General features: G+C 35.9%; 1 protein-coding gene across 2 annotated transcripts in view; it reads right to left on the reverse strand.

Annotated features, from left to right (window-relative positions):
* Positions 1–15,178, reverse strand: part of LOC119077856 (relaxin receptor 2) — a 60,509-nt gene that overhangs the window by 11,375 nt on the left and 33,956 nt on the right. For both annotated transcript variants that reach the window (XM_037185185.1, XM_037185184.1), the window contains exons 17-23: positions 11,937–12,119; positions 11,816–11,874; positions 10,178–10,292; positions 9,779–9,923; positions 9,381–9,535; positions 6,695–6,768; positions 34–146 (exon numbers count right to left, since the gene is read on the reverse strand). In XM_037185185.1, the coding sequence (XP_037041080.1) occupies positions 34–146; positions 6,695–6,768; positions 9,381–9,535; positions 9,779–9,923; positions 10,178–10,292; positions 11,816–11,874; positions 11,937–12,119 (844 nt within the window). The remainder of the gene's footprint in view (positions 1–33; positions 147–6,694; positions 6,769–9,380; positions 9,536–9,778; positions 9,924–10,177; positions 10,293–11,815; positions 11,875–11,936; positions 12,120–15,178) is intronic.

Consider the following 15,178-nt stretch of genomic DNA (forward strand, 5'->3'; position numbering starts at 1 on the left):
CATATTTAGAGCGAAATGAATTATTGCATTTACCTGTTGCTTGAAAGCGGCTGTTGTAAGAGTATATAGAACCGGATTAAGTGCAGAATTAACCGGTAAAACGAAGACTGCAATCCAAGCATAAAGATGTTCGTGAATAGCAACACCTGAATAAAATAAACAGAAAAAAACAACAATTTTAAGACAATGAATGCATCAATTAGATTTAATAATGTTATCGCAAATATACTACTCGTAAAACAAGGCTCAGCCCATTGTACCATTGTTATACGATTTTAACGGACAGAATAAATAGTAAGTTTAAGTGTGCGAGCAAACAAGAACAAATGGAATTTTAATTACGGTTTGCTACTCAATAGACATTCTCAGACAGTTGAAATGGCTTTTTATAAGAAATGTGTAACTAGAAGGTAGAAGGTTATTTTACAAAGAGTTGAAGGAGTTGGTTGTGTACCATATTGCCTGTTGCGGAATAAACGTTTTATACGAGATAACTACCATGTATACCAAAAGCTACTTCAGTTATTGGAAACTACTTTTCAATCATAATTAAAGCTCCGATGACCTATTTTATAGTTTTATTGACAGATTTCTACCATTCTCTATTTTGCACAGGAGAAGCAACACAGAATGTGCCCGTGGTGGAATCTATCCACAAGAACGTCGGAGAATGTTTTAGAATGGCACAGATTTTGCAGTATTGCAGTTTTGCATTGCTTTTTAAAGTATCAGAGCGGAGTCTCTATAGGTACTTTAGTGAATGATTTGACTAAACAAGCGTCCCACCTAATGAGTGGGTCAGACCCCTTGACAGCTGTCAAAAGAAATTGAAAGAACTTTTCATTTAAACCTGTGAGGACGATTTCGCAACAGATTTGTCTAAAATACATATAGCATAACAGTGACGTCCGTAAGCAAGGTTTATAATAATAGTTGGGGTGTTTGGTGCCTCCAACGAAATGTATACAGAATAATGTCATATACATGACGTCACCCATTTACGATGAATTCTGTGATATTAATATCTGAGTCTAACTTAAGGTGAAGATGTAAATAAGAGGCACCGGTACTTGTTGTATTTGGTGTCTCATATTGCATTTTAGATGATATCTTTCCATCTGAATCCTTTTTCAAAAATGTACGACGCAATTCCGACCACGAATGTGTTAGCTTTAAACAGAAAATACATTTGGTTGTAGTCGTTTGACCAGCTCCGATAGAAGTGAGCAGTTTAACGAAATTTTCATAAACTGCTCACGTGTCTCAGAGCTGGTCAAACTGCTACAACCAAAACCATTTTCTTTTGAAAGCTACCACATTCGTGGTCGGAATTGCGGTCATCAAAAGTAAACGAAAATCCTGTATTTAAAAATCGCCCTAATGTAACTTTGTGTTAATCAACGCACTGTCTAGCGACAGTGCTTTGGTTAATATATATGTCTACTTTGTTTCACATTCAGTCAGCTAGGCGAAAAGGCACATTAGTACGTTTTCACAGAAGCAGACAAATACAAGTTATTATAATGATGACTGATTGACAGTCAAAATATTCGTCTCGACTGACGACCAAAACACCCTCGTCTGCATAACTGCAAATTTTCTAACATCATTCTTGGTTCATCGTTCTACTAGAAGCAAAGAATGGAATGCATTAGACCTCTAGCTGTTCATAATCATGACTTCAATTATTCAACATTATTATTGCTGGTAAGAATACGATTTAATTTAAGCACGTACGCCGTTTTTCTTGCATATTCGATGACGATTTAGGGATATGTGTATATGCTTTTGTGCCTTGTACATGTACGTACAGCGTGAATAGTGCTAAAAATTTAAAGAATCAATTTACATTTTAGAGCACAAAATGCAAATTCAAGTATGTGCACATCGAACGTGAAGTTCTATTTGCATATATACACATCATGGTGTACGTATATTGCTTCCAATCGGTGTAAATAATTTTCTAAAATTGCGAGGCAAAAACCTCTGTTAGAAGAAGAATCCATTGTAGTTATCGAAAACTAAATACTTGCAGTTTCGAATTTGGGTGCAAACTAATAGAATGTAGAAAGCTACTTCAGCCAAGAACTGACAGCAAATGTGACACGACAGAGTAAAGTTAACCATCAGAAGGCCTGGGTTTTTTACGTTAAGATTTGGCAACGGACCGAATGCAACACTGGAACTCATCCACAGCACGAGGCTATTAATACTAAACCGAGTCAAAAAACATGCACGAGATTCCACTTGGAAATAACTTTTTTTTTTACAAATTTTGATCGAGACTGGGCTAGGACACAAAAACTAGATGATTGTGGAATAAAAATACTCGACCAGCGTCGTGCACAGCTGTTAAACTGTCATCAAAGACCTCATATACATAGTAAAACATTATGTTTAAGATGACACGAATCTGTCTTTGGCTGTTTTCTGACACTGAACGGGCTTCACTGCGTCTAAAAATCTGATTAATTCGTGGTGATAGTAAAAGTTGATAATATCTGGAGTGCACTGTGAACGCTGAGCCAGTTGAAAAAGGAATCCTCAATTTGTCGAAATCAGTATTTTCACCCCTTAAATTATATTGTCTTTTGAGGAGTCAAATTCTCTATGCAACGGTTCTGTACTATACAAATCGTACCACGACGACTGTGTAAATAGCCAAACTGCCAAACTTTAACATGTCATATGCGGCTATTCATCTGTTATCGATAATGACGAGAAAAAAAATGACAAGCTCCGGGTAATATGGTCCTTTATATAGTAAAATGCATGTTAAACAAATTGAAGTACAAGATTTGAAATCAACAGTTTAAAAATACTTTGATTGGTGGAAGTAATAGACCCGATAATAATGGTCATACTGTCGTCTGTAACAGGTTAAAGGACGAAAATCGGAATGGTATCACATGTTCACAAAAGATGGCGTATAGGATAGGATAGATAGTGGCGCCCTCTTAAAGTTTGACAATTTACGATGAAAACAAAAGATCGAATCGACGCACTGTAAACAGGCACCAGAACAGATTTGAGATAGAACAGATTTTAACACCACGAACAACGATGAGTGCATCCACAGAGATGAACATACTCGAAACAATAGTCCGAATTTTTCGTAAAAATTCAGTTTTTTATGTTGGTCCACGTGGGAACCAAAATCCGAAGCTCTTTGGCTGTTAAAAAAAAATGCTGTTCTGGTGCCTGGCTTTTGATCCGTAGGTGTGCTTCATGCTTAAGATGAACACGGAAAATCGAATTCTAATACAGTAAGAAGATGGTAGAAATGTGTACACATTTAATAGGTGACAACTTTATCGTTTCCTTATTTGCGAATCGAAATATTCGCGAACATTTATCTTGTGTATAACATATCGCTTTTCTCCTTTCACAAAACAATTTCATTTCAATTGAAAATTTATTGTTTGTGATACGAAGAAGAAAATCGTATGAATGGATGGCTCCGTGATTGTCTGGATAATGCAAATGTTGTGCGACGACAAAGTCTGAAGGTTAATCACCTCGTAAAATCTATCGTAATAATAATAATAATGAAAATAATAATATTTTATTCCATTAAACAGAACGAACAGTTATTTGTGAGTGTGGATGAAAAAAAGGAGACGACGAAAGAGTGATACTCCAAAGTTTTGTGTTCATAAATGTGGAAGGAATAACGTTAACGTTCTATTTGGAGGGTTAATATGTATCGTATATAATACAGAACATGTGTCATTGATTTTTATTTGAACTGAGAAACCATTAAAGAGAATTTTGAAAGTTATGTCGACAGAGTCACGGAATAATAGCCACTCCTAATATTTCAATAACGCCATGGCGTACATATTACATTGAAAGGCCAGTGATCATAAAAGTCGCCAGCTATAAAATCCTATTTTCGGCGAGTCTTACAGTTTAAATTGGAATTATAAGACGAAATTCTTGACAAAATTATTACCGACATTAATTGTTGTTGACCATTTGAAGTGGTGACTGGCTCTTTGTAATGTGAATATAGATGAACTAATGTTCAATAACAAGAAATTGTGTGATGCGATGTGGGTAAGAAACGACTTTAAAGCTTAGCTTACTAACACGTCGGAGAGAGGTAAATTTTGCTCGCATGGTCTCTCAGATTATATCAGGCCCCCACTTGCCATTGGCAACTTTTCAAACATATAGTTTGTTTTGGCAGCAAGTTCGGCCCTGGATTATATTTTAAGACTTATGAATCCATGGATTATTGTTGGTAACATATCTTCCTACATTTTCCACAATTTTCTCATATTTTTCCACATTTTCCCAAATTTAAAATAGTCCCAAAAATAGTTCATCTATATATCATACCATCACACATAGCGCGAAACTTAAAATTCGAAGTGACTTGTATTTTATCTAACAAAGTGTAGAAAATGTATTAATTTATCTTTTCGCAACAAGTGACGAAAAGTAGGACTTTTCAAGTGACAATCTACACATCTAGCGCCTAAAAAAGCATTTATCACTCGGTTGTATAAATAACTATTTCTGAATTTCTGAGTGAATGGCTTCTTTGCATTCTTGTGCCATAATAGATATTTATGACATCAAGTGCAAAGTACTTTATTAGGCTCACGATGTGTCGAGATTCATACAACGTTTTATGCCACAGATGCATATTATGATGTTGTGTGGCATAAAGTGATTTTGCCGAATTGTAGAGTCTTACATGCAGTTTTGTAGAATCAAGAATGTCGATACATGTACTATAGGTTCATAGCCAAATAATTCGATACTCGAATTGAAATGGTGTTTCATCATTGAAATGCAAAAGTTTTCACTAAGTGCCACGACAAAGACAAACATTTTCCATATGAAAAATTTCTTTAAGGGAAATCAGTCGCTTTAATAAGAAAATGACGAATTTCTACAACGCCACCAAGAGATCCTATCAATTCCTTTTCCTGTGTGTAAACAAGTTTAACGAAAAGGTATTTCAACCGTACCTTGTTCGATAAAAACTGATTTATGGAAAACCATTTTTTCTCTCTGTAAAATTACCATCAGATTACAACATCGGTCTCAATATTATATTTTTACATCGAATGACACCGTCATAGCTTTACAAAACCTTTCTCAAAACAGCAACCACATAACTAGCTGAAGATTTTATAACAACGCGGAAAACTTTAGATACAAAGAGATTAAAAGTTTGTTTTCCATAAAATATTTTCAACTTCGACAATAACACACTTCAAAGTTTACGATAAAACGCAGTGACTTTACCATTTTGAGGGAAGCTTTCAACTTCACTTGTTTGTTCATTTAACCAAAATTTTCAAATTGTGTTTTACTCTCTGATAAAATTGGAGATTGTTCGGATACAAATCGGAAACTACTATGCGATTAACAAAAGGCTAAAATTCAAATGAAACTTTTCACCTTTAACTGAGCAGCCAGCCATGTCGAAAGCATTTACATTTGATGACATTTTGAATAGCTTTTTGAGCTATTTTCATTATTTAAGCAAAGAATTTTATCGTTGACGTCGACTTCAATAGTATTTTTTGTTAAAAATGATGAAAAGTGGCATTTTTCAGGACTAGGCGAAGCCGAGTAGTACAAGCTTATAACGTGTCCTGAAAAATTCAGCTTTCATCACGAATTACAAACGACGTTTTTTGTGCCGTAAGGATCATAATGATAAGGAACACACAAACAATAACAGAGAAATCACTAAACAATTTCACTTTTACTTGGCACAATCGATTGCGGCCGAAAAAATATTATATGAAATTCCATTGTTGGCTTTGTTTACCGGCCGACAAAGTTGCTGTATAAGCAGTACTTTGATCGAACTTTTTGATTGTAGGTGCAGTGACAAAAAACGTCGAATTATGATCCTAAGGAACCCAAATGAATTTATTAATTAAAGCAACGCACCTCAAGCAAAAGTGCTATTAATGACAGCTGCCAAATGGAGTACTAATTTGTACGAACAAAATTTCCAGATTTTTTTACAGTGCCAAAATTTATTCGTTACACTGTCCAGTTTCAGTACCCTATTTAGAATATCACTCATGCTTGAAGGGCGTTGATTAAAGAAAAATTCTATACAACCAGCGGAACGCAACGTTCACTGTCGAAAATGTTGTACTAGTAGATTACATTGGATGCTGCGAAAGTAATTCATTACATGAGGTAACAAGTTTGTGGTGAGTTGTGGTGGGTTTTATGAGGATCCCGTTTCGTTAACCATCTGCACGGCAAGAGTAAAAGTTATATATCCCATGCGAAGATGAGATGTACACTTAAACTTGTCGAAAACAGTTACCGAAGCAATGAATTATAAATTAGGTGGCAACATCCAAGCTTTCCTGGTTAATTACCAGCCCCACACGAAAGTTGGAAAAGGAATTCTCGTAAAATGAACTGATTTCTCTTCTTCTTGTAATGGACAAATTTCACAGTGGGCAAACTGCTATGTAATGGCCAGCTTTCGCATGAGGGAATCAAAAAATGAATGCGGTTATACGCTTGACTTTTCTATTAAGTTTACTCGCATTAGATTAATAGAGCAATACCTAGAATCTAGAATACAGTTAATGTCAACTAAATTTATGTATAAGTTTGCTTCAGTTGTTTTGCCACCTAGTCCACTCATACAATCACTTTATACGTACGTTATGCTGAAAATAAGAAGGAAAAAAAATCTTACCACATAAAGCGACGAGTTTGACAATTACTATTGGTAACCAGCAGCAACAGTTCGTCATAACGATTATGGCAAATCTGTAAATGTTAGATTAATGAAGAAGTGATTAATCTGGAATTTTTTCTCACTGGATAAAGTTTTTATTTTCGATTTTGAGTGGGAAGGGAGTGGGTAACACACTCCCTTCCCACTCAAAATCAAAAAAAAATATATAAAAAATGAGAAGAAGGAAAAGTTTTTATATGGAATTCCTACATGAGTTTTCAAAGACGACGTATAATCAAAATGTTAAACAACACAGGAAAATTTCGATTATCCAATCCCAATTTTAGCATATTTTATAATACCCAGCGTGTTCATTCGGTCCGTATATATATTTACGGTTGAAATTACTCGTGTTTCAAAACAAATATTTTAATGTACTTCAAGTACTTAAAGGTTCAAGAAAATTGTTTACGCCATGGCACTAGATGAATCCGGTTCTACTCCACGCTTGTGAAAACATAAAATTTACAGATGTAATAAGATACTTTTCAACCGGGAGAAGAGAGCAAGCGAAAACATTAAGCGAGTTCATAAATCAAAAATAAGAAAATGTTTTATAAAAGGAAACGATAAAAAAATGGAAATATTTACAGTAAACAACACGACCCGATCTGTTCCAGTCATTCGAATGTTTTTTGCGTAGGTTTTTATCAGTGCGATTGAAGGGGGTACTTTAATTTCGATAAACGAACATTAAAAGCGAGAAAAAATCGAGACAAAATGGAAGCAAATATAACTCTGCATAGTCGTCTAATGGGACCTGTTTGTAAATTATGGAAATCAGCATTTGCGAGACACTGTGTCACGTTTAATGTAAGCGATACCGATGATAGACAAATTGCTTGTTATCCTAATTCTAATCATACCAAACTACGATGAACATTTTGGTGCTGCGAAACTCAGGGCCAGGGCACCCAGAAAATGTTGTGAGTGGTGGAGAACGGAGTATGGCTACAATCGCTGAAGGTTGAAATTCAAAATCGTCACAAGTGTTGTGTGTGACTTAAAAAAGTTCGAAAAAAAACCTTTCCTAGGTTTACATCCGGATGAGCTCTGAACGCAGACCCGTCACGAGTCAACAAGGTTAGGCACGAATTAAAATTTCATTTTAATCATGATTCCCATAACTTTTCGTCTGCTAAATAGTATTAGTCCAAGCTGATATGCCGGAAAAAGTCGTCTCGCTCGCTAGGGACTTTTAATATATTTTGGGTCTCATGAATCGGTAATAACTGGTAAAAACCATTTAAAGCCGAAAAACTTAGATATCTCCCACAAATCTGAATACTTTTGATGATCTAAACGGCATCTGGTTCAATATCTAAAAGAGTCCAAGCTCTGGAGGATTCCCAAAAAAGTGTCTCAAAAACACCGCTAACTTTGAGCATCATTTCACTGGCCATTTCCTACTCAATTTTGGCGAGTGAGTGCTCTTTGGGAAGGTAATTTCATACCCTGTCAACGATTGCTGGCCGAGATCTTACATGTCAAAGGATCTGGAGCTACAGTTCTAGTCAACACACATTGTTTACTTCGGAAAAGTGTCAGAATTGACGGGCGCTTCTAAGGCCGATTTTTTTTATAAAATTCACAAGACCACGACGCCTTTGAATGATCTGCAACCATATGACTACTTCTGGTTCTTCCTACACGCATCCCGATGCTAGAACTGAAGGATAGTAAGCATCCAAATAAGTTTTTTTGGTGTTTCCTCTACATTTGTGGAAAGACTTAGGTGTCATAAGATCACTTCCTAGAATTCCATCTCCACAGAAAGTCCACCTTCTTCCCAGCTCTATAACTCAAGTCTAACAAGCATTTCTATCAGTTTTTTGGTGTTTCCTCTGGATTTGGGGAATGGTTTAGGTGTCTACAGGTCAGTTCCCACAACTCCATCACTCAAGAAGGTCTACTTTCTTCCTAGTTCTAGAACTCAGAGATAATGCGATTTTCAAAAAAAAATTTATTTCTCCTGGATTTACGAAATTTTTGAGGTTTGTTCCTAGAGAACTTTATGTTATAGAACTTTAAGATGACAAACATTTCTATCTGTTTTTGAGCTCTTTCTGGGTACAAGAACAGCGATCATCTTTCAGTTTTAGAAACTCACGTTCAGGAGTAATGAAATGAACTAACCTCTAGACACCCTCACGTCCTGTCAGCCAATCACAAAAAGTATACTATCTGAAGGAGTCGTGGCAACATTTCAAAAAAACCGTGTCAGTAACTATAACTTTAAAAATCGGCTATGTCCAGTATACGTCTCCCTCCAAAGCTCACGATATTTTTAGTAAGTTTCCGTAAGATGTATAAAATAATGCACAAACATCCTGTTAAACTGCCCCTTCCCTTTTCGATCTTTCGCTGGAAGTCATCGCTTATATCTTCGAATTATGTAATAAAAGGCTCAGCCTTCGAGAAATTCTTGATTAAATGAAAATCGTGTTTGCGATTCAATGTTTCCACCGAAGAAAGTTTCGAATTACCGATTGAAAATGAAACAAACAAACAAAACACCAAATACAAATAGAGGAAATCGTATAGACATCTCACAACAAATACGCGTTTTATCCGCTAATTTTGTTCCGTTCAAAAGCCATCAAAAGCCGACATTTGCATAAATGTTATTCCAAAATTAACATACCTCGTAGCAACAGCATTCTCCCTTCCACTGACAGTGCTTCGCATTGCTTCACCCGACCCACGAATCGCTCGAAGCATTCTTACATACGAAAACACTATGAAGAGCAATGCCACTGTATTGACACAAATGAATAAGCAAACGGAATATTCCCAACCCTGCAAAAATGTAATACGTTGAGAAGTCATAATATGTAATTAAAGCTTATCAAACAAACAATGCAATAAACTCTCGAATTCGAATTTCACAACGTTTACGAGAGTTATGCAATAATACGACGAGTCTATTCAGAACATATTACATTTCTATACTGTTGCTGATAAACTCGTTGATGATAGATACCGGATTGCATTTAGATTTGTTGGATATTTTATCTCGTGTTTTGGATTAAAATGACAAACCTGGCCAAGAGGGTCGTGTATATGTATCGACAAGCAAACACCATTCGTCCCATAGAAATGTTCACCGAAGTAATTATCATCGAAGAACGGTGCTGCCGCACAACATCCAGCTACAAGCCACAAAATTGATAGCCTCAGAATTGCCCTGTTGAAAATTAGCTGTGTTTATTAAACATATTCCCGGAAATTTCCGTTATTCGACATGCTTTGATATGGCGATAAATGTGAGCAAAATTGGAAGATAAATGTGTCTCCCATGAACAAAAAAACGGAGGTGCATCTCTCATGAATCACAAAAATGTAAGATTGTGGATGGATATGGAAGACACACGATGTTGAAGTGCAATTTATTTTGCACGATGATGGAATGAGTATTATTATATACATGAGTACACATACCTGATTCTGCTAGACGAACGTGGTTGCAGTGGACGTGTTACAGATATAAGTCGATCCCACGTCACTACACTCAATATCAAAGTGGATGACTGGTAACTTAGTGTGCTGAGAAAGCCTGCATGTGATGCAAATAATTAGGTTTGATGAGTTTAGTTTGTTCAAAAGAGATTTCTTTTCGTTGAAGGTTAAAATGCATTTAAATTAGGTCTTGACTAAGGTACTAGTTATTTATCTACCAAGGTAGGTATGAAGGTATTTTTTCGCACTAGATGTCGATTGTCGATCCGAGGCGAAGCCGACAACGTTTTTCGCAATTTCGGGCCATAATCACCTTTCCAATGCAAAATATTACCAAAATTTCTACCAAACATTCACATGCAAACATGAATTCATTTGAACGATCAAGCAACCTGTTCTATATACACATTGCAATGTGATGTATAGAGACGCGCTAAATAAAATCAAGTAATCAATGCTTAGTATGTACGCTTCAACAATACGTTCTGTATAACTGTGTGACCGTGTGTGACTGTGTGTACTGTGTAGCCGAATGGCTATGGTCGTTGCTTGGTGTTAGGAAGAATTTTGGTGTTGGATGTTCAAATCCTGGTCTGTGCAAAGTTTTTATTTATAAAATTTAGTCTTTCTTAAAGGTACTGAGCTATGTAGCGTGCGAAAAAAATGTGAAAAAGCCCAAGTGCGAAAAAATAATCAAAAACGCACTGTGAAATAAATACCTTCAAAACGACATTAAATGGATGCATGGAAAGGTGATGATTATGGACCGGAATTGCGAAAACAATTTTATTAGCTACACGAATAGTAAACGGTGTAATGACTAAAGTTTAAATTAACGAATAGACCAGTTGATAACGTGTAACGCTATACTACAGATACAGATACCGCAGATACTTCGAACGCTCGTACGTAATTTTTTTTTTCTTTGAGACAGACTTTTCCAGAGAAAAGGACACATGGAGGGGAACCAAAGTATTGAATGGTTTCCCTTCTGGGATGCACAAAATTTTACAAGCGACATGTTACGAAAAACAGAAACAACGAAATAAACAAACAAGAGAGAGAGAGATAGAGGGAGATCGAACTTCGTCTTCGTATGCACGGAGAATCTATTCAGAGCAGGTACAATGTTAAGGAAAAAGGTCCTTTTCAGTCCTTGGACTGTTTGCCCGTACTATGGACATCGTAATGTCAAGACTATTAAGAACCTAATTTTTTCTTCTAATTTTCGGCACGTGCTTTCAACATGGCACGTGTAAAAAGTTTTATTACCTGTCCCATCCGATGATCCATTACATGAAGAATATTTTCGGTTCATTTTCCGTAAATTTTTTTGTGACATTCCACTTTCGTATGGGTCAGGTAATAAATAAGAGTACATTGGATGTATAAATTATAAAAAAAATAAAAATAAATATCGATTACGACGCCAAAATTAAACGAGGAACTCTGGTTATGTTCGCAAATATTATAGCAAAATGTATCCCGAAAGAAACGAATTAAAAGATTTTTTGTTTACAAATATTACCAAAGGCAGACCAAATGACTTACATGGGGTTACGGTTGACATTTCATATAGGGTTAAGGTAAAGGTTTAATAAAATAATTTCGAATACAAACCACACATCGAGCACATGACACTATTTCTCCATTCCTCGTCATACAGCACATAAACTCCTCTGAAACGTAAATTGGCCGATTCAAATACGTTTATATAGTCTGAATAACTGATTCATAATACCTGTAATTAATGTCGGTGAATGCGATAATTGCCAAATAGACACCCATTAGGAGGTCGCTTGCAGCTAAATTTTTCAGAAACAAATCATGTTCAATGTTGTGGTGTCGTTTCGATCGCATTAAACATCGCCCCAGCAACACCATTATATTACCGAATATTGCAACTCCTGCCATAAACCATACGCTGGAAATTTACTCGGTTAGATGGTTATTCGCGGGTGAAAAAAGAATGGAATGAATGAATGTTTGTCATTGAAAGTTCACATATCAAAGATTTAGAGTGTGCAGTTGGTAGGGTTATATCATGACCCTGTCTATGATGAATGGTAGGGAAGACTCTTCATGCCATTTATTTGGCCATATAAAACATTTTCGTAGCAGAATTGAATATGCTCGCTGAGCTCATAGTCGTCGAGATTTACCGATAGAGAAGCCGTCTCTAACAACAACTTCCTAACAATCAGGTGAAACAATTCACAGCACATAGGTCTTAACCCAAAAACATGTTAAAAAAATTGAAGTAAAAGATTTGAAATCAATCTAAAAATATTCATCAACAACATCAAATGAAGTAATAGATTCGATTGTAAAACTGTTGATACGCTTGCAGTCATAGTAATATTGTGCGGCATTTACTCGCCTGGCAATTGAGTAGTCTACGATATTTTACAACTAGCCGTGGGGCAGGAAAATCCCGAACTCGTCCTGCCACAATCGATACTTCAATAGGCTCTTATGCCAATTGTCTCAACCTTGACAAACTCAGATTTTTGCATCCGACTCAAACGTGTCTCATCCAATGATCCAAAGTGACTCGTTATAAAAACGATCTGAGAGGTATCGGGGAATCTGGCACACGGTGTCAAAAGAACGAACTTTTAAACTACGTAAAAGGCGAACTCGCACACGCAAGTTTATTGCTGAAAATTCTTTTTAGCCATCCCATCCAATCCCATCCCATCGACTTAATGACTCCTTTTACAAAATTTTGGTATTGAAAAATTGTGTGCGAGCTTACCTTTTACGTACTTGAAAACTGCGTTTATTTAGCACCGTGTGCCAGATTACCTCACGCAATTGAGCTAGCAATCTAGAAATTTCACTACTATTTAGATATTTTTTCAAAAGTTAACCTCTCCTAGTTAGTTAGTTAACCTCTCCTAACCGAGACAGCTGTATTTATTTCTATTTATCGACCTATTTTCGACAGTTCGAAACCAAATCTTTTACTTCATTAGTTCTAACATAGAGAGTAGTCTGTTGGTTACTTATTTACATATTTGTTGTGGACAGCAGATTTGAGGAAATTTCACGAGCTGTAGCCATAACGACGTGAATGTACCTAAAATCAACCGTCTACAGAAGATAAGAATAAAACTTTTCATGCAAAGGGACCAACTTACAAGAAAAATTCAGTGATTCTAAGTCATGAAAAAATAGTTTCACATCTTCCCTCAATGACACCTATGTAATCGAAACAAGTGCCAATTATATTGATCGATTTTACAGCACAACAATGGTCGATTAAACCTAGGGCAATTAGGTGGAGGTTTATTTACATTTGAACTTCTCGGAGTTCGAAGTGCGTTGATATTATATTCAATATTAGGTACTCGAACGCTCTTGTTGTTATGTGTATACTGTCTCTAAATATTTTTATTTCACACCCACAGACAGAAAGGATATGTTGAGAAGATTATTGTGTACAACGTGTAACCCGTCGATATCATTTTCTATGCATAAATTAACTGGGGTAACAAATATCGACATCGACACGTTAGTGTAAATCCATCATAATATAAATTAGCAAAACAATCATTCAATCCACTCCTGATTACTATTGTGCGGTAGCATTGAACGAAAGTGTTTCATTGAAAACCCATTGGCCCCGAATAGAAACGGTACGAATATGGTGGAGAGAGATCATAAAAATAATGACAGACTCTGATGGAATGTGTGTAATAAAAGGCTACAAGACACGGCATCCCGATACTACATAGATGGATTCGTTGTAGTTTAGTTGTTCCATTTTATATGGCAATACGTGGATATAACCTTATTTACGTGATATTGAATATTTGCTGACTAGTAAGTGTCCATTCCGACCGTGATTTCAAAATAATGCCGGAGAAAAACATTAAAAATCCGTTCTCATTGTATATGGATGGGGATATTTTGTGTCACTGTATGAATAAAAACATACCGACCCGATTGATGTTTATGTACGTATCAGTGAAGCGGCTTTTCAGAGAGGAAGTAAAGTTTTTCTATTACTTTTTAGCAAAGTTTCCAGGGACGTGGCATGAATTGATATAAAAGTTGAAAAATCATTGGAACATCCATCGAGAATATTTGTATGCATTGATATTGGGACGTTTTGTCGAGAAAGAAAAATAATTGTCGGTCCTTTTTCCCTAACGTCGTCTGCGGAGCTATATACAGAACATCACATTTGTAGACCCGTACGAAGTACAACAGTTACTATGCTTTAGACTATGCTTTAGACTATGCTTTACTGAAGAATGAGATCGTTTCCTAACAAATCAGAGTGGAACAAGAAGTCAGAGATTCGCATGTGGATAAAGAGGAACAGTTAAAAATAAAGTATTGCGGTCGGTGAATATTTGCGTAAGTAATAAAGAGGGTAAATAAATTATGGCGGTGGGCATAACCTCCTAAAGTTTAAAGTTCTGGCTTGTCCTCAGGACAACGTCCTAGTAAAATAGCAGAGTATATATATATAATATAACTGAGAGTAACCAAGATGACAAGGGACCTGCAATTCATAAGTAGTCTTTTCATTTTATAGAGTCAGCTCATATCATGCCCTCGCAACAGCATAGTCGAAATACTAAAAAATTTACACATTTTTGTCGTAGACTGTGGAACCATATGTATAGTTTAATGCAGATAGGGAACGTGTCACATTAGCGAATTATAAGAAAAATGAAATTTCATTCATTTAGCTCAATCCCAAATTTTTTTGTTTTGTTTTTAAGCTTCTATTGAAATCGTGAGCCTTTTTGAAACGGAGCTAAATCAATACAATTTCATGTCACTTATTCGATTTCTGCATTGATCTTTTCATTATGCAGCGAATTCATCAAATTCGAATTTTCATTGATCCGAATTCGCAAAAAATTTCCCACTCAAATCTCTCACTCTCAAGTGTGCCATTTGAACTCATTTCGATAACTGTTCCTATCTAGGACCCTAAATTGACAACTACAAATTGAATCGTTA

Source organism: Bradysia coprophila, unplaced genomic scaffold (assembly GCF_014529535.1).
Source record: "Bradysia coprophila strain Holo2 unplaced genomic scaffold, BU_Bcop_v1 contig_24, whole genome shotgun sequence".
In the NCBI taxonomy this organism is placed as follows: Eukaryota; Metazoa; Arthropoda; class Insecta; order Diptera; family Sciaridae; genus Bradysia; species Bradysia coprophila.